The sequence below is a fragment of the Callithrix jacchus genome, chromosome 8 (assembly GCF_049354715.1).
Source record: "Callithrix jacchus isolate 240 chromosome 8, calJac240_pri, whole genome shotgun sequence".
NCBI lineage: Eukaryota > Metazoa > Chordata > Mammalia > Primates > Cebidae > Callithrix > Callithrix jacchus.
The window spans coordinates 11,285,748-11,308,281 of record NC_133509.1 but is presented as its reverse complement, the minus strand read 5'-3'; the positions used below and the strand labels follow the sequence as shown (position 1 = coordinate 11,308,281).

Sequence of the window (22,534 nt, the reverse complement as noted above, 5' to 3'; positions counted from 1 at the left end):
ACCATTTATGTGTTCCCATTAATAACTCTTAAATCTTTTTATTTCCAGTTCTCTCTCACACATCCAGTCCTCAACGAAAATTTCTATTGGTTGTTCATTCATTCCACTCCCTCTTCCAAATTAACTACTATTCAACCTTCAGATATTTACTCAAACTTCTTCATGGATATTTTCCGACTCCTCCCCTCCCCAAAGAATGGGTCAGTTCCTAATTATAGGCTCTCAGCACCCTATAACTTTTACTTTTATAATTTTAATAGTGTATAATGATAGATGTACATGACTGTTTGATTCCATTCTATCTCCCCTACTAGACCACATGCCCTAGAAAGAGCAGGATCAAATCTATTTTGCTTACCATTATTGTCCCCAGCACAGGCAGTGCCAGCACCTCAAACATGTCCAAAGTTAAACTCATTATCATTTCCTGCAAACTTGCCCCTTTTCAGTGTTCTCTCCTATCAGTAAGTGGTTCCATGAACAACTTGGCTCATATGCCCAAAATCTAGACATGACTCTTGACTTCTTCTCCTTCAATCGCTTCCCAATATGGTAGCAATTGCCAAAGTGTTATCAATTGAATTTCTATTCTCTCAAATATAGCCATTTTGCTCCTTTTGTATTCATATTATTCTGGTCCACCTGTCTGCCAATCTTTTTTTTTTTTTTGAGACAGAGTCTCACTGTCACCCAGGCTGGAGTGCAGTGGCACGATTTTGGTTCACTGCAACCTCCACCTCCTGGGTTCAAGAGATTCTCCTGCCTCAGCCACCAGAGTAGCTGAAATTACAGGTGCGCGCCACCACACCGGGTTTTCACCATGTTGGCCACACTGGTCTCAATCTCCTGACCTCATGATCTGCCCGCCTTGGCTTCAGAAAGCATTGAAATTACAGGAGTAAGCCATTGCACCTGGCCTGTCTGCCAGTCTTAATGGGTCTATGCTAACAGCTTGTTGACTGCCTTCAATCTTGCTCTCCAATCCACTCTGCAGATGACATCAAGTGTAATTCTTTAAAAACTCAAAAATCAATCACTCTAATCCACTAAAAATTCTAACAATAGTTTTCTGCAGATGTTAGCATGAAATCCAAACCCTTTAACAAGTCTTTTAAGGCCTTCTACTATCTGACCCCATAGCACTCCAGCCTCATCCTTTACCATTTTATTACTCCTCCTCTAGTCATAGTGAACTTCTTCCAGTTCTTCTCATGCCCCAAGATTAGTCTTACCACTTAGCCTTTGATTATGCTATTGTCTCACCTGGCACAAGCCTTTGGCTCTCTCTCCCATTACCTATCTAATTCCTGCTTATCCCTTTGGGTCTTTGTTTAGCCAGAGAGGTTAGAGATCTCTGTCACCACTTTTGAGCAGAGATCTTCCTTGATCCTACACTATACTCTGGCCACCACTGATATGTGCACTCACAATACCCTATGTTATCATTACTCATTAAAGTTTGTTATAATAACCAATTTATCTGTCTCCCTAATTAGAATATAAACTCCAGGAGCCAGGCGCAGTAGCTCACGTGTGTAATCCCAGCACTTTGGGAGGCCAAGGCAGGGGTTCAAAACGAGCCTGGGCAACATGGCAAAACCCTGCCTCTACGAAAAATGCAAAAATCGGCAAGGTGTGGTAGCACATGCCTGTAGTCCTAGATACTTGGGAGGCTGAGTTGGGAGGATCACTTGAGCCCAGGAGGCTGAAGTTGCAATGAGCCAAGATTGTGCCACCGTACTCTAGCCTGGGCAACAGTGTCTAAAAAATATATATATATTTTTTTTTCTAATCTTGTTTCTATATTTTCTAATTTATTTCTATATAGTATAATACAATTTAGAAATAAATATACACACACTCCACAGACAGAGACCACGTCTATTTTGTTTAACTTTTGTTCTTTTTTAGATGTGGTCTTGCTCTGTTCTCCAGGCTGGACTTGAACTCCTAGGCTCACCAACCAGATCCTCCCATCTCAGCCTTCCAAGTAGTTGGGGCTACAGGTGCGAGCCACTATGCCTGGCTTCAACTCTTTATCCTAGGTGCCAGCAAACCGCGTGGCACATGGTATTTAATAATTATTTGTTGGATGAACTAAATGAGTAGTCATAAATTTGAATAGCTTGACTAGGATAGCCCTCCAACCCCTAAAACATTAATTTTGTTTAGCATCCCATATGGGATCTGTTGAATCAGAGGGAATTCTGTTTTATCTTTTTTGACACAGAATCTAACTCTGTTGCCTAGGCTCGTACGCAGTGTGACAATCTCAGGTCACTGCAGCCTCTACCTCCTAGGTTCAAGCAATTCTCCTGCCTCAGCCTCCCAAGTAGCTGGGACTACAGGTGTGCACCACCACACCCAGCTAATTTTTGTATTTTTTAGTAGAGATGGGGTTTTACAGTGTTGACCAGGCTGGTCTCAAACTCCTGACCTCAGGTGATCCACCTGCCTTGCCCTCCCAAAGTGCTGGGATTACAGGTGTGAGGCACCATACCCAGCCCAGAGGGAATTTTAAAATCAGCTAATGCAATTTTTTTTTTGAGACGAAGTCTCCCTCTGTCGCCAGGTTGGAGTGCAGGGCCCGACCTCAGTTCACTGCAACCTCCAACTACTCCCTAGTCCAAGCGATTTTCCTGCCTCAGCCTCCCAAGTAGCTAGGATTACAAGCACATGCCACTACACCCAGGTAATTTTTGTAATTTTATTTTATTTTTATTTTTTGAGTCAGAGTATTGCCCTCTTGCCCAGGTTGAAGTGCAATGGCGCGATCTCAGCTCATTGCAACCTCCGCCTCCCAGGTTCAAGCAATTCTCCTGCCTCAGCCTCCCAGGTAGCTGGGATTACAGGCGCCCGCCACCATGCCCCACTGCTCTCTGTATTTTTAGTAAAGACAGGATTTCACCATGTTGGCCAGGCTGGTCTTGCACTCCTGACCTCAGGTGATCTGACCACCTCGGCCTCCCAAAGTGCTGGGATTACATGTGTGAGCCACCACGCCCAGCCAATTTTTGTAATTTTAGTAGAGACTGGGTTTCACTATGTTGGCTGAGATGGTCTCAATCTCCCAACCTCATGATCCACCCGCCTCAGCCTCCCAAAGTGCTGGGATTGCAGGCATGAGCCACTGCTGTTATTAAAGCAAGAAGCTTAAAACTCCCAATTAAATAAGGTAGAGTCAGAAGAAATCAGGTAAAAGGTTTCCAGAGTAGGTAATAAGGAGAGAAGAAACTGATATGGTATAAGAAACTGCTGGAACCTGGTGACAATTTTTTAAATCAGAATCATTCTGAGAGTTGATAAGCTAAGAATGGACTTATTGCTTGGTAGCCTGATTAATTCTGGAAATGGTTCTGAAAGATACAGAAACACATAAACAAAATAAATGCAATTATAGGCCGGGCGCAGTGGCTCACACCTGTAATCCTAGCACTTTGAGAGGCCGAGGAGGGTGGATCACCTGAGGTCGAGTTTGAGATCAGTCTGATCAACATGAAGAAACCCCATCTCTACTAAAATTACAAAATTATCCAGGCGTGATGGTGGGTGCCTGTGATCCCAGCTACTCGGGAGGCTGCGACAGGAGAACTGCTTGAAGCCAGGAGGTAGAGGTTGCGGTAAGCCAAGATTACACCACTGCACTCCAGCCTAGGCAACAAGAGCAAAAGTCCGTCTCAAAAAAAAATCCAAAAAAAAAAAAGAAGAAACCATCCCTAAGATAAATACAAGATTTTTTTTTTTTTGAGACAGAGTCTCGCTTTGCCACCCAGGCTGGAGTGCAGTGGCACAATCTCAACTCACTGCAATCTCTGCCTCCCAGGTTCAAGCAATTCCCTCCCTCGGCGTCCCAAGTAGCTGAGATTACAGGTGCCTGCCACCACACTCGGCTAATTTTTGTATTTTTAGTAGAGATGGATTTCACCATCTTGGCCAGGTTGGTCTTGAACTCCTGACCTTGTGGTCCACCCACCTCGGCCTCCCAAAGCGCTGCGATTATAGGTGTTAGCCACTACGCCCGGTCAAATACAAGATTTTTTAAAAACAATTTATTCATAATGAGTGCCCAGTATATAGTGGCACCACAATAAAATCTAAATTTTCTTTAAAAGTATTATTTGGCTGGGCATGATGGCTCACACCTGTAATCCAGCACTTTGGGGGATTGAGGCAAGAGGATCACCTGAGCTCAGGAATTTGAGACCAGCCTAGCCAACATGGTGAAATCCCATTTCTACCAAAAATACAAAAGTTAGCCAAGTGTGGGTGATGGCACACACCTGTCATCCCAGCTACTTGGGAGGCTGAGGCAGGAGGTGGGCAGGTTGCAGTGAGCCAAGATTACGCCACTGTACTCTAGCCTGGACAACAGAGCGAGTCTCCATTTCAAACAAAATGAAACAGAAGAAAAATGAACCAAAAAAACCCACCTCTATGAGGTTCCTGCTTAATTCAGCAAGACTGAATAAACAAAAAACAAATACAAATAAATTTTTTAAATTAAAAAATAAGGCCGGGCGCAGTGGCTCAAGCCTGTAATTCCAGCATTTTGGGAGGCCGAGGTGGGTGGATCACAAGGTCAAGAGATCGAGACCATCCTGGTCAACATGGTGAAACCCCGTCTCTACTAAAAATACAAAAAATTAGCTGGGCACGGTGGCGCGTGCCTGTAATCCCAGCTACTCAGGAGGCTGAAGCAGGAGATTTGCCTGAACCCAGGAGGTGTAGGTTGCGGTGAGCCGAGATCGAGCCATTGCACTCCAGCCTGGGTAACAAGAGTGAAACTCCGTCTCAAAAAAAAAAAAAAATTAAAAGATAATACTCTATGGGGGTAGGGGGAATGGAAGAGATTAAAGTGGGATTTGCCTGGCCCTTTTCTGCTTTAGGTTATTGATATAAAACAGCAAGGAGGGTGAAATATGACTAAGGAATAAGAACAATAAGAGATCTAAAAATTTTAGTCAAATATGAAAATGTCATTGGGGTTTTATTTTCCAACTATCGTTCCATACTTTTCTCTGTCCTGAATGACACTTCAAGTCGATAATTTACTACAAACTACTAACAGCCCTACCTAACTTGGTTTCTAAACAAGTCAATCTTTCTTTCTGTGACATGAAGACATTTACCTGCTTAGTTCCTTTATCTTTTTTTGAGAAGGAGTTTTCAATCTTGTTGCCCATGCTGGAGTGCAATGGCACAATCTTGGTTCACTACAACCTCCACCTCCTGGGTTCAAGCAGTTCTCCTGCCTGAGCCTCCCAAGTACCTGGGCTTACAGGTGCCCACCACCACGCCCAGCTAATTTTTTGTATTTTTAGTAGAAACGGGGTTTCACTATGTTAGCCAGTCTGGTCTCAAACTCCTCAGCTCAAGTGATCCACCTGCCTCAGCCCCTCAAAGTGCTGGGATTGCAGGCATGAGCCACCGAGGCTAGCCTTACCTGCTCAGTTCTAAGGAGGTGATTAGATGGTTGACAAGGGACATTATTTTAAGCCTTTAAGTCTCCTCTATCCCACCCCTCCCTCCTTTAAAAAGAAGATACATTTCACAAAGGCTGAGGGGCAAACACCAAGAGTTTCCCAAATCAATAAGCTTAAATTTCCATTTCTGGGAGCTTTGTCCTGGTCAAACTGCTTCCCAGGGAGAGGTACACTGTGCTTCTCTTTTTCCTCAGTGATACTATATTGACCTACACCCAGAGTCACTTTTACTCCGCTTTTCAACATGAAAACTTCTCTTCTGGCCAGTCCTCCAGGGCAATTGCAATGGCTTGTCCAAGAGATAATACCAGTACATGCCTAAAAGCATCAAGCCTTCAAATAAGGTATACTATTCACAGCAGTGTCATCTCCAGGCAGTAACTAACAGCAATTTTAAACTATGGGTAAAACACCTCACTGTCAAAAGTAGTACAGTAGTTTTTAAGATACAAACAATGCTGTACCCAGACTATAATGAATGTCCAAGGTAGAACATAGGAAAACGACTGCTTTTTCCTGGTTAATTATTTTTATTTGAGGAAGAAGGAGGAGTCCTTCCTAAATCTGCATAACCAAATATAATACCATTTGCTTAAGAACAACCACAAATGTAAAATGTTATTTCAGAAATAACAAAAAAATTAAAACAACAGAATTAAAAAAAAAAAGGAAACAGTCAGCATGGTGGCTCATGCCTATAATCCCAGCACTTTGGGAGGCCGAGGCAGGCAGATCACTTGAGGCCAGGAGTTCCACACAAGCCTGGCCAATACGGTGAAACCCCATCTCTACCAAAATTCCAAAAATTGGCCAGGTGTGGTGGCGCATGCTTGTAATCCCAGCTACTAGGGTGGCTGAGGCAGGAGAATCGCTTGAACCCGGGAGATGGAGGTTGTAGCAAACCCTGATGCCCCAACTAACTGCACTGTAGCCTGGGGCGACAGAGTGAGACTCCCACTCAAAAAAAAAAGAAGCATGTTTTAAGATGGGATCAGCAGTACAGGCCTATAGTTCCAGTTACTCCAGAGGCTCAGGTGGGAGAATTGCTTCAGCCCAGGAGTTCAAGTCTAACTTAGGCAACGTAGTGGAAACAAGATTAAGAAACAGCCAATTGGCCAAGAGACTAAATTTTTTTTTTTTTTTTTTTTTGAGACAGAGTTTCGCTCTTGTTACCCAGGCTGGAATGCAATGGTGCGACCTCGGCTCACTGCAACCTCAGCCTCCTGGGTTCAGGCAATTCTCCTGCCTCAGCCTCCTGAGTAGCTGGGTAACCTCAGATCTTACCCTTGAATTGAACAAGAACTGTCATGTAGGCAGAGCTGTTCTCCTCTTACCAATATAGATATTTCTGAGCCTAGTTTTGCTTTCTCAGGCCCAGTGCCTTTTGGTAGATCCTTTGAGGTATACCTTTCACCTTTTAGCCTTTTCTCACTTTCACCTTTAGATTCTATCTAAACTATGCCTTTAAAAATTTTTTTTAAGAGACTAGGTTTCCACTCCCATGTGCCTCTCATAATATAAGCATTTACTAGGCTTAGGGTGATTCTAGTATTTACAAATACATATTTTTCATTAATAGTCTATATTTCACACAAGTCAGCTCTTACATGGGGACCTCAGCTAAAAGAATAATGGCTTGTAGGCCGGGCGCGGTGGCTCAAACCTGTAATCCCAGCACTTTGGGAGGCTGAGGCGGGTGGATCACGAGGTCAAGAGATCGAGACCATCCTGGTCAACATGGTGAAACCCCGTCTCTACTAAAAATACAAAAATTAGCTGGGCATGGTGGCGCATGCCTGTAATCCCAGCTACTCAGGAGGCTGAGGCAGGAGAATTGCCTGAACCCAGGAGGCAGAGGTTGCAGTGAGCCGAGATGGCGCCATTGCACTCCAGCCTGGGTAACAAGAGCGAAACTCCGTCTCAAAAAAAAAAAAAAAGGCTTGTCTCAATGCTAAAGACAAAATTGATTATATTGAATTTATGAAGCCAGTATGTCAATCTTCAATGTGGCATCATCCTAAGAAATTCTGCAAGTAATTTCTGACTGAGTGGCTCACACCTTGACTTTAGAACCTAATCCCTGTAAGAGATGGGAAAGGACAGGAAAGATACCAGAGGCAAACAAAAACGAAAGAATTTCTCAGCCTCTTTCTGAAATTGTAATAAGCAATCAGCTTGTTTGATTTCAAATCCCTACATTCTCAATCCAAGCACATATGTACAAGCAAAATGAAAAATGCCTTATGGCAAACTTTATCTAAAACAGACACCCTACCAGATGTTTGGGAATCTGCATAGTGATGAAATTAAGATCTAGTCTAATATGGTGTATATAAATGTGTAGTCACTTTGTATGATGAGTTTTTCCCCACATTTGCCAATTTTTTTCCTCCTACTCACAGTGGTATATGAATTTGAGATACTCCAAAATCTAAAAAAAGATCCATCTGAAGTACAGATTAATGTAAATTCTGAGAACACAGGTAATACATGTACCAGTACTAAAAAGCATATTTAAATTTTTATATTAAATTATTTAATTTAAATTTTATTGTAAGAATTTAAGGTTATGTAATTATTATTTTGGACAAAAAATGACATACCACAATGTTTTCTAGTATGAGTTTGCTATGCTTATTATGTGGATGAAGAAATAATCTGTATACCAAACCCATGTGACACACAATTTATGCATATAACAAACCTGCAACATGTACCCCTGAACCTAAGAGTTTTTTTTTTAAAAGTATGATTTTGCTGCACAATTAGGTATGCATTCATCTCTGATAACAATTAGCATTCTAATTACTCTTCTTCAGGCATAAGACTTAAAATCTCAACAAGGAAATACTTTACACCCCAAAACATTAATGCTGTGTTTGATTTCAAAGAAATTGTGTTTATATGAAAATCAACAACGAAGAACTAAGATATAAGGGACTTCTTCTATTTCTGTGACGTCATATTTCCTCTTCCTAAATCAGCATGTTTACTTTGAATGCATCCATTAGCAGACTCAGGAATAAGGTCTTTTTTGCATTGCTACATTTTATCTTGGAATGTCATAAATTTCCAGAAAATTAGGAAAACCTATTATCCAATACAAGCACAGAAATACATTCACAAACCAACAAGGAAACAGACTGGTTTTGGATGTGCAATAAATCTTGATTATCCAAACCTGTCTTCTGCTCCTTACTAATCTACATAGAAAAAAAAGCACCAATAGTTTATATGTGGCAAATATATCCAATCATAAAAATTTTGCCCAAATTTGCCTTAACAATTCTGGAACAATTTAAAATTGAATTAGTAACACAGATATGGATGCTCTACCTTAAAGGCTGTCAGAAATTCAATAATTAATTCTACCAATTAAGGTGATAATGAGAAATCAGGTTCATTACAGTTGAATTCTGAAATGAATGACCACAACATAAGCATCCTGTAGACTAAGCAACGCAAAAGGAGAGTCCTTTTCACATGATAGTGATTTTTAACCAAGAGGAACATTACAAGCTCCTGATGAACTTTAAAAAAGAAAAAAAGTAGGCTGGGCATGGTGGCTTACGCCTATAATCCCAGCACTTTGGGAGGCTGAGGTGGGAAGATCAAGAGGTCAGGATATCAAGACCACCCTGGCCAACATGATGAAACCCCGTTTCTACTAAAAATACAAAAATCAGCTGGGCATGGTAGCGTTATGCCTGTAATCCCAGCTACTCAGGAGGCTGAGGCAGGAGAATTGCCTGAACCAGGGAGTTGGAGGTTGCACTCCAGGCAACTGAGTGAGGCTCCGTCTTAAACAAAAAAAAAGGTATATGATTAGAGTCTTCAGCCCCAAAGATTTACCCAGTAGGACACTGGTACTTTGTGAAAGCTCCAGAAGTGATTCTGATATGCACCCTAAGCTGTCTCAGGACCAAGAAATTCTGCAACCTGAATGTTAATTTCTGTAACAGTATGCTGATTTGGTTGGTCTAAGTATACCTCCTTTCTTTTTTTTTTTTTCTAAGATGGAATTTCCCTCTTGTTACCCAAGCTGGAATGCAATGGCACGATCTTAGCTTACTGCAAACTTCACCTCCCAGGTTCAAGCAATTCTCCTGCTTCAGTCTCCCGAGTAGCTGAGATTACAGGCATTACTCATTTATTGTAAAATAAAATAAAAGATAAAACGTGAAAATAAAAAAAGAAAAGAACTTTTGTTTCCTATGATCCGTGAAAAAAAAAAAGTAAAAGATCTCATTACTAAATGAAAACAGAGTCCAAGAAAGGATTTAATGCCCAGGTCTGGCTCATCAAAACATAATCTAGTATTTGCCACCAGGGCTGTACCCCGTAGTCTTAAATTTAAAAAGCAATTAGAGTATTTCACAGGTGCACAGTCAAACCGTCATGTCCCAATGGACAACAAACATTTCAGGGTAAAAACTGACCTCCTCAAAACCTCTAACAACTGTCTTTTTTATTTCCTCACAAAATAGTAGTAGTCCCCTCTTAACCACAGAACGTACATTCTAAGACCCCCCCAGTAGATGTCTGAAATGGCAGATAGTATCAAACCCTTCATATACTATGCTTTTTTCCTCTATGTACACCCCTATGATAAAGTTGTTTTTTATTTTCTTTTGAGACAGTATCTTGCTCTGTTACCCAGGCTGGAGTGCAGTGGTGTGATCTAGGCTCATTGCAACCTTCAACTCCCAGATTCAAGAAATTCTCCTGGCTCAGCCTCCTGAGTAGCTGGGATTACAGGCACACACTGCCACACCTGGCTAATTTTTGCATTTTTAGTAGAGACAGGGTTTCACTGTGTTGGCCAGGCTAGTCTTGAACTCCTGACCTCATGATCTGCCTGCCTCAGCCTCCCCAAGTGCTGGGATTACAGCCATAAACCACTGTGCCTGGCTGATGAAGTTTTATTTATAAATTAGACACACTAAGAGATTAACAGTAACTTGGGTTGGGCATGCTGGCTCACATCTGTAATCCCACCATCTTGGGAGGCTGAGGCAAGGGAATAACTTCAGCCCAGGAGTCTGAGACTAGCCTGGGCAACTAGAGAGATCCCAGCTCTATAAAAAATTTAATAATCAGCCCGGTATGGTGGTATATGCCTGCAGTTCCCTCCTACTCAGGAGGCTGAAGCAGGAAAATCACTTGAGCCCAGGAGTTTGAGGCTGCAGTGATCTGTGATAGTACTACTGCACTCTAGCCTAGGCAACAGAGGGAGACCTTGTCTGTAAAAAAAACAAAAAACAAAAAACCTAAAAATTAACAAAACAATGTGTTGTAATGAAAGTTATGTGAATGTGATGTCTTTTTCTTTCTCTCTCACTCTATCAAAATATCTTATCGTATTATACTCGCCCTCCTTGTGATGATATGTGATAGGATATCTATGTGATGAGATGAGATGAAATGAGGTGAATAATGTAGTGTTTAAAACTTTATCTCTGGAATTTTCCATTTAATATTTTCATATCTCAGTTGTCTGAGGGTTAACTGAAATCATACAGAGCAAAAACAAGGATAAGGGGACTAAAGTCCTCGTTCTTTTGACTGTTCCTCTGCTAATCCCTCCAAAAGGCTAAAGTCTGTACCTTACAAGAGTTAGCAGAGAGAGGGAAGAAACTTCCTATATGAAAACAATCATGTTATCTTCATTTCAATCCTTAGGAAAAAAACTAAGAAGCTGGTTATATACCAAAGAAACGGACTGTAATGGAGAGCAGTCAAACGCACACCACAGTTCTCAACCTGAGATGAGCCCTCTACCAAAAGAAGTCCAACAAGGGTCCAAAGTGGCTCCCGCCGGAGGTCATGGCGCTCGCAAAGGCGAGGTCATCAGTTCAAGGCTAACCTGAGCAACCTCATAAGCTCAAACTGATTGGCAAAAAAAAAAAAGAACTCCAACACACTTTCAAACTGACCAATCAAACAAGGAAACCCCAAATTTCAACGCCTCTAAATGCTCTGATTCAATCTCTCCCTCAAGCCTTCTTGGAAATCAATAGGAGTTGGAATATTAGGTATCACAAATTCATTACTTTCCAAAGCCTTCAGAGGATTAACTCTTCAAATCTCTAAGGATATCCTTTCTCCTTAATTTCATAACGACCTCACACCTCAAAGTTATGAACAGTAACATCAGCAACAGCTAACATATTGGTTACTTACTATAATGCTAGGCACTGTGCTGAGTGCTTAACATTTTTTATCTCATTTAATCCTCACAATAACCCTGTGTGGTCAGTACTATTATTTACTTCCACCATTCTGATGAGAAAAGTAGGCTTTTGAGTCTACTGTTCTGCTCTGAAAGCCCCAGACCCTGAGATATTCATTACAATTTTAGGTTTCTGTCAGTTTGTCCACAAAGAGTTAAAAATATACATGGATATCACTCAAAGAAGAGAAAAAAATCATACCTACTGCCCAAGATTGCATTTTACCCTTTAAAGTTTTTGGTAATATCAATTTAACTATTAAGAGGGTAGAGTGCTCTACAATAGCGGCAACAAACTTTAGTGTGTATCTCAAAAGGACAGCTAATGTTAAAACACAAATTGTTGGGTCTCAGCTGGGCACGGTGGCTCACATCTGTAATCCCAACACTTTGGGAGGCCAAGGCAGGACAATGATTTGAGGCCAGGCATTCAAGACCAGCCTGGACAACATAGTGAGACCCAGTCTCTAAAAAAATTAAAAAATTAGCTGGGTGTGATGGCACACACCTGTAGTCCCAGCTACTGGGGAGGTAAGAAGAAAGATGAGAAAATCACTTGAGCCTGGGAGGTTGCAGCTGCAATGAGCCTTGATTTGTGCCACTGCACTCCAGCCTGGGAAACAAAGTGAGACCCTGTCTCAAAAAAAAAAAAAAAAAAAAAATTACTGGGTCTCAAGCCTAGAGTTTCTAACTTTACGGCCTGGGAGGAGGTGTGAGATCCAAATTTTATCAAATTCTCAAATGCTGCTGATACAGGGCCAACTAATTTATATGAAGGGAAAAGGAAGTAATCCCCTCTCACCATAGGTATCATCTCATGTGAAGAGTACTTTCAACAAGACAGACACTCAGGGTTTAAAACACCTCCAGGTTCTGAAAGCTTAAAGATTTCTTTCTTTTTTCTCCCCACTTCACAAAGGCTCCAATGGCACCAGTAACATGAAGGCAGGTGAAATCCAGAAAAAGGAAAATGAAGGACAGATTGTAAACTTTGCTAAGAACCTGTTACCGCTCCCATTTTACTTCAGCCTGAATCTTTCCTCTGGGTCTCCTTCGGCAACAGATGCCAAAAAGAGTAGACTGCTTTGTAATACCAACCCCCAAAACCAAGATGGGCTCTTAAACCGTAACAGACCTTTGCCCTATGAACAGAAAATCCCAAAATGCTCCAAATTCTTCCTTAGCTCACCTTAGCTACCACATAGGTCTCTCTTTTATCACATTATCCTCATCTCAAAAGAGCTATTGCTCTTACCAAGGACTGACCCAAAGTCTACACTTTCTTAGGCAGCTTAAATATTGATTATGTCAATGTCATCTAGGATGAATGACTTTGGGGAATATGATTTGTTAAAAATGTCTTCTCGGCCAGGCAGGGAAGGTTCATGTGTGGGTACTTTCAACCATGACTAAACTGTACTGAGAGAAATATATTTTAAAATATTAATATGGTCTGGCACCTTCCTGATGCTAATGCTTCCAAGCCCACCCCAATGGCACAACTGGGAAATTAACTGAAGAGAAAAGCCATCTTCCCTCTGCTCTCTACTTTCAGATGCTCCTCCTCCACAGCTTTGCCATGAACAGACTCATTCTATACATATACACAGAGATAGTACATGCTCACACACACAAATAACTCTCCACAGGAACCGAAAATCAAAGCCTAACCCCATGGTTTTTAAGTGAGCAAGTCCAATTTCCTTCTTTGTAGCTCTTGACACATGCTGGCTGGGAGCCGTCTGGATTTTTTCTGCCTTGTTCCTGCACCAGAAGGCTCTGCACTGCAGGTCAGGGGATGATAAGGAAATGAACAGTGTAATTTCCAAGGCCTCTGAACACAGCCCTGTCAGCAGCTCTGGAGGCGAGTTACTCAAGCATGGCTTCAAGAGTGAAAACCACAGAGAGAGGGCTCAGATAGCCAGCAGTGGCAGGATCTCAGCTGTGTATGTTACTGCCACCTCCAGCCTGAAAGCCCAAGCCCTGCTGCCTCCCTGGATGAGCTCTGCTGGTAAAAGCTCTTATCCCCAAATGGCAAAAATACAAGTTCACACTGGGGGAGAAAGATTAATGGCTAGGACTTAGATTTTTCCATGCACTCTTGTGTAGAAACAAAAACACTTAGCGCTAATGCAGTGTCCATGAGATTGCATATACCGGCAAAACCACAGTAACATCCACCCAATATACCCAACCCAATACCAGGATGTGGCCAGAAAGGAAACTTGATTCATATGAAGTCTGAAATTCAACAGGCCACTTCAATATACCCTAAGCTAATTTTTGGTCTTCCCCCGACCTCCAACTATAAATATCAGGGGCTTTAGAACACATTAACACCATGAAAATTTCCCAGCCTAGATCTGGAACTTCTTCAGACCACGGTGCTAAAAGCCTTAGCTAACATGTTGATCTATTCTGTTCATACTGGGATTCCTGAAAAGGGGAATGTTGTTGTATTTCAGTACATTATTGCCTAGGACAGACTAAGACCTATTTCGAATCAAATTGTATTTTCATTTTTTCTGATATTTATTGAAGGCTTCCTACATGCCAGGCACGGTTTTATACGAATTAGCTAACTTAATCTAAAAACAAACTTAAGGCCAGGCATGGTGGCTCATGCCCGTAATCCCAGGCACTTTGGGAGGCCAAGGCAGGTGGATCACTTGAGCCCAGGAGCTCGAGACCAGCCTGGCCAACACAGTGAAACCCTGTCTCTACTAAAAATACAAAAATTGCCTGGGTGTAGTGGTACATGCCTGTAATCCCAGCTACTCAGGAGGCTAAGGTGGAGGTTGCAATGAGCAGAGATCGCACCACTGAATTCCAGCCTGGGCAGCAGAGTGGGACTCCATCTCAAAAATAAATAAATACATACTTACATACATAAAGACAAACTTATGTAGGTGCTTTGTTTCTCTCATTTTGCAGATAAGAAAACTGAGGAAGAACAATTAAGAAACTTGGTCAAGATCACTCAGTAAATAAGTGCAAAGGCAGGATACAAAGCCAGGTAGTCTGGCTCCAGAGTTAACACTCTTTTAAAATTTATTATTTTTTTTTGGAGATGGAGTCTCACTCTGTCACCCAGGCTAGAGTACAGTAGTGTGATCACAGTTCACTACTACAGCCTTAACCTCCCAGGCTCAAGCCAGGACACCTGGCTAGAGTTTACGCTCTTAGCCACTAAATGACACATAAGAGTTTATGTGAAATTCAAGTATAGAAGGCTGGTGTTTTAAAGCAGATACCTATCTTGAAAGGAAAATATACAAAGATTCTCAAATTTTAACATACATAGCAATTATCTAGAGAGACTTCTGGAAGTATAGATTTCTGGGCCCTTACCCCAAAAACTTATTTAGCAGATCTGGGGCAGGGTCCAAGAATCTGCATTTTTGATACTCTGGTGATGTAATGTACATGGTTTTATGGGACTTACTTTTAGGAACTCTGCTCTAGATGGTAAACTGTAAGCTCCTCAAAAAGCAGAGACCATCTCCGTTTTATTCACCAGTGTATACCCAATACCAAGTAGAAAACCTAGTATCTAAAGTCCACTCATTTAGTGTACCGAGTGAATGAAAAGTGATAACAATATCTAACAGTATGTCATCTCTACAAAATATTTGATAGTCTCCACGATACATTTGAAGGTCTGCCTCTTAGTGATGTGTCCAAGGAAGAAGCACTAGAAAAGAGTTTTTTTCTTACCTGCAATTGCCAAGTAAAGAAAGAAATATTCCTCAATTATTACAATGAAATTTGGCTGAATGAAATATTCCACAACACATACACATATATCATAAGTAGTCAAGCTCAAAGTAGCAGTTTTAAAGTAACTTTTCTTCTTTATAAATAACAGCATAGGTTCATTGCCAGCTAATGGTTATTCTGTGCAGACATCATTCATTACCTTACCTAAAACCCTAAACTCAAAGATCTTTTGTTTATTGAGTATCTACAATGTTAATGTCACTGTGAAAAACAAGTGAAAGCAGTTTTGGGGTGAAAGCAACTTTGGAGTATGTAAGCATTTTCATCTAGTGTTTCAAGGTAGTCTTTAAACTGGATCAGCAGAGACAACATAGCGATACCATGTCTTAAAAATAAGCAATTAGGGCTGGGTGCAGTGGCTCACACCTGTAATCGCAGCACTCTGGGAGGCTGAGGTGGGTGGATCATGAGGTCAGGAGTTGGAGACCAGCCTGACCAACATGGTCATCTGGTTGGTCTAAAAATACAAAAATTAGCCAGGTGTGGTGGCACGTGCCTGTAATCCCAGCTACTCTGGATGCTGAGGCAGGATAATCGCTTGAACCCAGGAGGCAGAGTTGAGATCATGCCACTGCACTCCAATCTGGGCAACAGAGCAAGACTCCGTCTCCAAAAAATAATAATAAATAAATAAGCAAATAGGCTGGGCGCAGTGGCTCATACCTGTAATCTCAGCACTTTGGGAGGCCAAGGCAGGTGTATCACTTGAAGTCAGAAGTTTGAGACCAGCCTGGCCAACATGGTGAAACCCCATCTCCACTAAAATTACAAAAAAATCACCACCAGGCATGGTGATGCGCACTTGTAATCCCAGCTACTAAGGAGGCTAAGGCAGGAGAATCGCTTGAACTTGGGAGGCAGAGGTTGCAATGAGCCAAGATTGGGCCACTGCACTCCAGCCTGGGTGATAGAGTGAGTCTCCATCTCAAAAAAAGTAACAGTAATACTAAGCAAATAATAAATAAAGTAGGAAAATAGAGAATCCTTCCTGACAGTTAAACATTTGTTAACAATCCCAGAGTAACAACATGCCATAAGAATTTGATATCTAGAAATGTGGCTTTGCCAGTGACTACCTGTGAGATGCTGGGCAAGTCACAGGACCTCACCGGTCTTAGTTTCTTCAATAAAATGAGGAAACTGGACAAGATAATCTTCTCTGGGACCGCTTTGAATTACAACACATAGAAGGAAAACAGAGTTTCTGAATGAAAAAATGAATTACGCTTGTAGTTACAGACCACAACTCTGTCCCACATAAATATCAACTTCAATTTTTTCCATGAAGGAAAATTCTTGAGGGCATTTTTGGTTTCAGGAAGCAAAGCTGAATGTTATGCCATCAATAGCTGAGAAATAACAGCTAGTGGAAGAAGGCGTTAAGAGAGAAGCCTTGGATCAGAAGGAATAAAAGAGACCTGACCTTGGTTGGGCAATGAGGGACCCCAATACAAGAGAGCTGAGCTAGAAAGCACAAATTAGGGCAGGAATACAAAATCAACAAAAAGCAAGATGCTCTTAAGAACACAGGATATGATAGCACACATGATCAGAAGTTGAAAGAGCAAAGAGTACATTTTATGGTTTTCTTTGTATCCTAAACTAATGGGGGAAGTGGTAAATACATGCAGCATTCTGAAAGCAGCAGAAGCTGACACGCAAACACGGGAAAAGCAAAGTGCAGTGTTCCTACCTGGCAAGATCAAAAGCAGCAGCTAAAGAGATGTGAGGGGGAGCTTTTAGTTGCAAACTTCAAGATCCTTTCTTTAACTACTAGAGCCTACTTGGCTATTTTATATGATTTGGGGGAAAAGAACGAGTCTTCCCTTAAACTCCTGGTCACAAGCCCTGACAAAGTTAGCACAGATAGATCGTTGCCATCTGTGGTTTGTAAATTCCTTTTTTCTTGTCTGTCAGAGTGGCGACATAAGCACTAAGCTCAGGACACTCAGACAGGCGCCTGCCCTCCTCCCTACCTCCCTTTCCATCCCTAACTTAACAACCCATCAATCAAACCAAAGGCAAGGGGAACAGGCAGGAGCCAGAAGGCTCTGTCTTGTTTATTCCTCAACATTCCCTCCCCCATCTCTTCAGCTGGCAGGAAGTATGAGGCAGAAGTGTTCAATAACAATTCAGAGCAGCAGCAGTTGCTAAGAGCCATCTCTGGTCTCTCCTAGAACTCTGGGAAACAGCACAGTGAGCCCTGTCAGAGGAAGGTATGGTCGAGCAAAACTGAGATCCCATGAAGGAAAATCCACATCTTGTCTGACAGAAATTTCCTCCGCCATAGTCTAAGATATCTACCTTCAGAAGAGAGAAGAACGTGGGATAGATAATTTCTCTCCTTTTTTTTTTTTTTGAGACAAGGTCTGGCTCTATTGCCCAGGCTAGAGTGCAGTGGTGCCATCTCAACTCACTGCAACCTCTACCTCTCGAGCTCAAGCTATCCTCCCACCTCAGCCTCCCCAGTAGCTGAGACTACAGATGCACACCACCCATGCCCGGCTAATTTTGTGTAGTTTTTGTAGTTTCCTAGGCTGGTCTCAAACTCCTGAACTTAAACAATCCGCTGGCCTTGGCCTCCCAAAGTGCTAGGATTACAGGCTTGAGTCAGCAGGACAGGCCAGTAATTTCAATATTCAAATCTTCCCCTAGCTAGTAGTCAACATTGCTACTCTGCACAACAGACCTCAGTCAAGAAAATTCCCAAATTTTATGCGTTCTTCCTCTTCATGACAGCTCCCAGGTTAGAGGATGTATTCCTAGATTACATCAAAACATATGTTTTGCTGTTTTGGTTCGGTTGGTTGTCCCCACATAGAAACATCTCAAACCACAGGCAAGCCAGTTTCTCCGAGTGAAAACTTTAAAGACATTTTCAAAGACTGCTTGTAAATTATAGAACTAATCAACAAATACTCACTAAGCACCTATTATGCCCAAAACCGAGAGATTCTTGTTTTTCAAAAGCTGTTCCATTCACTGCACGGTTCCTAACTTTCTTTCTTGCCTCTCCTGCTCCTCACAGTCCAGAAATGTTCTCCCCCTGCACAGCATATTTTAATCCCCTAGCAACTTCCAAACATCATTTATTTATTTATTTCAACAGCCAAAGGTAATATGAAAAGGTACCCCCTGAACCAGACTGTCCAAAATGGTTGAGGGAATAGGGGAAGGAATTGAGAAAGCAGGTTCTTGCTTATGTTAAAATGAAACTGTATAGCAAATTGTCTCCTTCTAAAAGTACTTGCCAGCAATTTTATCTATTTTTCAAAAACTGAAGCACAGTCTCTTTCCCTTTTTTTAATTCTACTGTCCCATTCTCACAGTCTCCCTGGGAGGCAAAGCTTATATAGCAAAGCAACATTATTAAGGGACAAAACTCCCGGGCACCAAGATGTATTCTTAGCTGAAGAGACTGCATCTTTCAGCCCAATTATAATCTGAAGGGTAGCTACTCAGCCAGTCCCTGCACCTGTATGTGAGAAAATGGGATCCATTTGCTTCTCTGTTGGAGACAATCGTGGACATTTACACTTAAGTCCAATATAAAGCTAAGCAATATTAATTCTTTCATCCACAAACTACCAGTGAGCTTAGAAGGTTGCAACATGAGACCAGTACTCTAAAATTTAGACAGGAGAATGACGGTCATCCTCAGAAGTACTTTTCAGCACAGGAAGAAAAATTATTATGAATATGGATATATAGCAAGAGTTTCTTGAAGCCAGATGTAGGGAACAGTTTAATGGGCCTGGAACAGAAGCAACAACTGCTAATACTCCTAAGTCTCTTTAAAACAGTATTATCCATCTGTACCCGTGAGAAAATAGCAAATCACAGCCAGCACAGGATGAGCCAAGCCAGTAACCAGCTGGAACTTGACTCTGCTGAAGTGGACTATAGCATCTGCCACCTAAACACAGGCAGCCTCTCTGGCAGCTGCCACTGGTGAAAGGGAATGAGACATTGTATTATTAGTGGAAGAAACTCACAGCCTTATTACTGGAGAAGCCCAGATGTTGCTAAGAGCTACAGATGTGCCAGAGGCAAAGACCAAAATACCAACACCAACGAAAGCAGGAGCTACCACTGGAATCCAGGCACTAAGAGGGCACTATCACCCAAACATACACATCCAGCCTTTATTTATTAACACTTACATATGGAAATAGGTATTCCCTGCTGCAGCTGATGTAATTACAGAGAAATCAATTTATACTGCATCTGCTGGGATCAGCTGAAAGCACACAGTGAGCAGAGCACAGAGCAGAAAAGCAAGAACCAATGAACAGCTCATCATAAGGCCACTGCTTTGCAGGAAATTATAGGCTGAAGTTTAAAGCAGCCTGAGCTGACCCTAGCCTCACACCTATTCTCCTCCAGCCCTGCAAGTTCCATTTCCTGAAGCATGAACCAAGATCATCTTCCCAGAGGACCGACTCAGGTCTAAGCCCTCCTGGGGCTGCAGGCACCTGTCCTTCCAAGTCAAGCAGAAGGCAAGGTATCATTACACTGTTGGCAGCTATTAAACCACCAGGAGACTTTGATTCCTAATAGTTGTGGAGTTACCTGGCACAAAGCTACACGTTTAATGGCCAAACAATCTCTTTCTAGGCCAAACTTTCATAGCCACAACAATAACTCATAAGGTCTAAGTACCTCATAGTAAAATGAGTACCTCCTGCCCCAAAAATATGCCCCTTTGCTCTTTGGTAGCCAGCAATGTAACACTTGGTAGACATGCCATGAAATTTAACCCTCTGTATTTCCAGAGACCAAGCAGCACCATTTATCCCATCAAGAACCATACTCAATCTATATTATGACCAAAGGCATACTGTTTATCAACTATTATGAGTCTGATGATGAAAACCCCATCAAGCTGGGAACCAAATAAAGGTTTGATGCCAATCTCTACCAACAAGTGTCTGATTTGGGCAAGGACAAGGTGGAAAGGTCCCAACTAAGACTACAGAAAATTCATTCTACAAAGTAGCTGCCCCCAATAACAGATATCCCGTTCCAAAATGCCAGGCCTGCTGTAAATGAGTCTGCAGGGAATCCTCTAATGTGGAACAAAACCACATTATCATTACCAACTGCTCTGACCTTGTAATTGGTCATTACCCACAAACTAATGAGCCTCCCACAGAATACACATAGAATTTGGCAGTTAGTCCAGGGCAGTTCTGACTGGCAGTCAGATCTGACCACCTCTTACCTTTTCAGACTTGACTTTCTTTAGCGGGCGACACTCATTCTCCCCTTCCTCTGGCTCCGGTTTAGTTCCCAAAGGATTGAGCGCTGCCCCAGGCTCAATAGCTATACTCCCAAGTGGCTCCACAGCTCCTGTATCCACCCCTGCACTTCCATCATACTGACCACCCCGTCCTCCCAAGGCAACTGGCTGGAGGACCCCAGGATCCTTTTCTGAACAAGTCCCCACTCCTTCGCTTCTCTCCTTCTTGCTCTTAGATGAGCTGTTCTCCTTCTCCTTTTTGGAACCAGCTACACTGCGGGATGCCTTAGCCGCCTTCTCTGAGCCCTTGGGAGCAATAGCAGCAACCAGGCCTCCAGCACTGGCACCATCTCCAGAGCGCCCCTGCACCTCTTTCTTGCTAGCTGCCCCCTCACTTGGAGTGAACAGGGAAGTCCCTGGAGTGGGTTTGCTAGTGTCTTTGCCACTCTTATTCCTTTTGGATTTTGATTTGCCTTCCTTCCCTTGAGGGCCTGGCACTGGGGTCACAAACTTGATGTTGTCTGGTAGTGTGGCCACAGCATTGGGAGCCGGTATTCCCACCTCCTTTGAGCCTGACATTTCCAGTTTCTGCTGGTCCTTTTCCAGATCGGCGTCCAGGTCAATGATGAGATTCCCTACTCCAATGTCCCATTCATCCCCACTGTCGTATGTCTCAACCGGGTTTGCATCCACTCCTTTCCCTCCGGAGGCTCCACTGCTCAAGGACATCTTAGAGTCAACGTCCCACCTCAAGATTCAAGGCTCTTCCTTGCCCCCAGCTTTCCTATTTTCAGCTTCAGCTACGTTCTCAGACCTGCCACATTGGTCAGTACATGCCCAGTGGACAACATCATTGCTGGAAAAAGAAAATTTAAAAAGCTGTTAAGAGAAACAATACAGGCAAGAGACAGCCTGAAATAAACTCCCACACAATAACAGACCCTTCCTATGGGACTATCATATCACAACAGACACAACAAACAGGTTCAATTGTATTTCTAACCAAGTTACATTGGACCTAAGGAAAAATCAATTCCCACTCCATCTCCCTAGGGGAAAGTACAATATTTCCAACTGCCCAAAGATTCTCTGGTAAGTCTTAACTAGGAGTCCTCTAGAGCTGATTTCCCATTCCTAAGAGACCTATTTCTACTACTACTGTCAGCTGGCAATCCTCCCTCAATCAATACAGGCCCTGGCACATCACAGTCAAGCTCGAGCACAGCTTTACTCATACCCCCATTTCTCCTGGCTTTTTCTTACATCATCAAAGACTCGGAACATGATCTAGCAAAAGCTTTAAAAACCCTCTAACTGAGTCTGTCTCTACTAAAAATAGAATAGATTCCTCCTACTATTGGGGAAGAAAAGTCTTATTATTGCTAAGAATAAAAGGGAAAACAAGCAGAACTGGGGAAAAAGCAACTTCAGGACAGGGCGCTAAGACTTCAACTAGACGAGACCAATCTCAGAGGGGACTCAACCAATCAGCTTAAGTTCAGAGAAGTTAAATCAGCTATACCAAACTCTAGATTTCAAATTACATCTCAGTAGCAGAATTCAAAGTGGCCTTTCCCACTTCCCCACTAAAATACTTATGAAGACACACAAAAAAAGAAAAATGTTTATGAAAAACTGGACACCACTAAAAATCATAACACCAGGATGTGGAGTAACTCTTCCCTTTCTCATATAATACTGATGGCACTGTACTGACAAACACCAGGCCTCACACCACAGGAAACAGAGACTGGCTACAAAAGGGGGTGGTGGTGATAGAGTATTAAAAAGGCAATA

General features: G+C 42.3%; 1 protein-coding gene across 2 annotated transcripts in view; it reads right to left on the bottom strand.

Moving 5' to 3' along the window:
* Nucleotides 1-21,480, bottom strand: part of ZNF609 (zinc finger protein 609) — a 186,517-nt gene extending 165,037 nt beyond the window's left edge. For both annotated transcript variants that reach the window (XM_035258815.3, XM_035258817.3), the window contains exon 1: nt 20,720-21,480. In XM_035258815.3, coding sequence (XP_035114706.3) covers nt 20,720-21,466 — 747 coding nt within the window. In that variant the 5' untranslated portion in view covers nt 21,467-21,480. The remainder of the gene's footprint in view (nt 1-20,719) is intronic.
* Between the last annotated feature and the right edge of the window lie 1,054 nt (nt 21,481-22,534).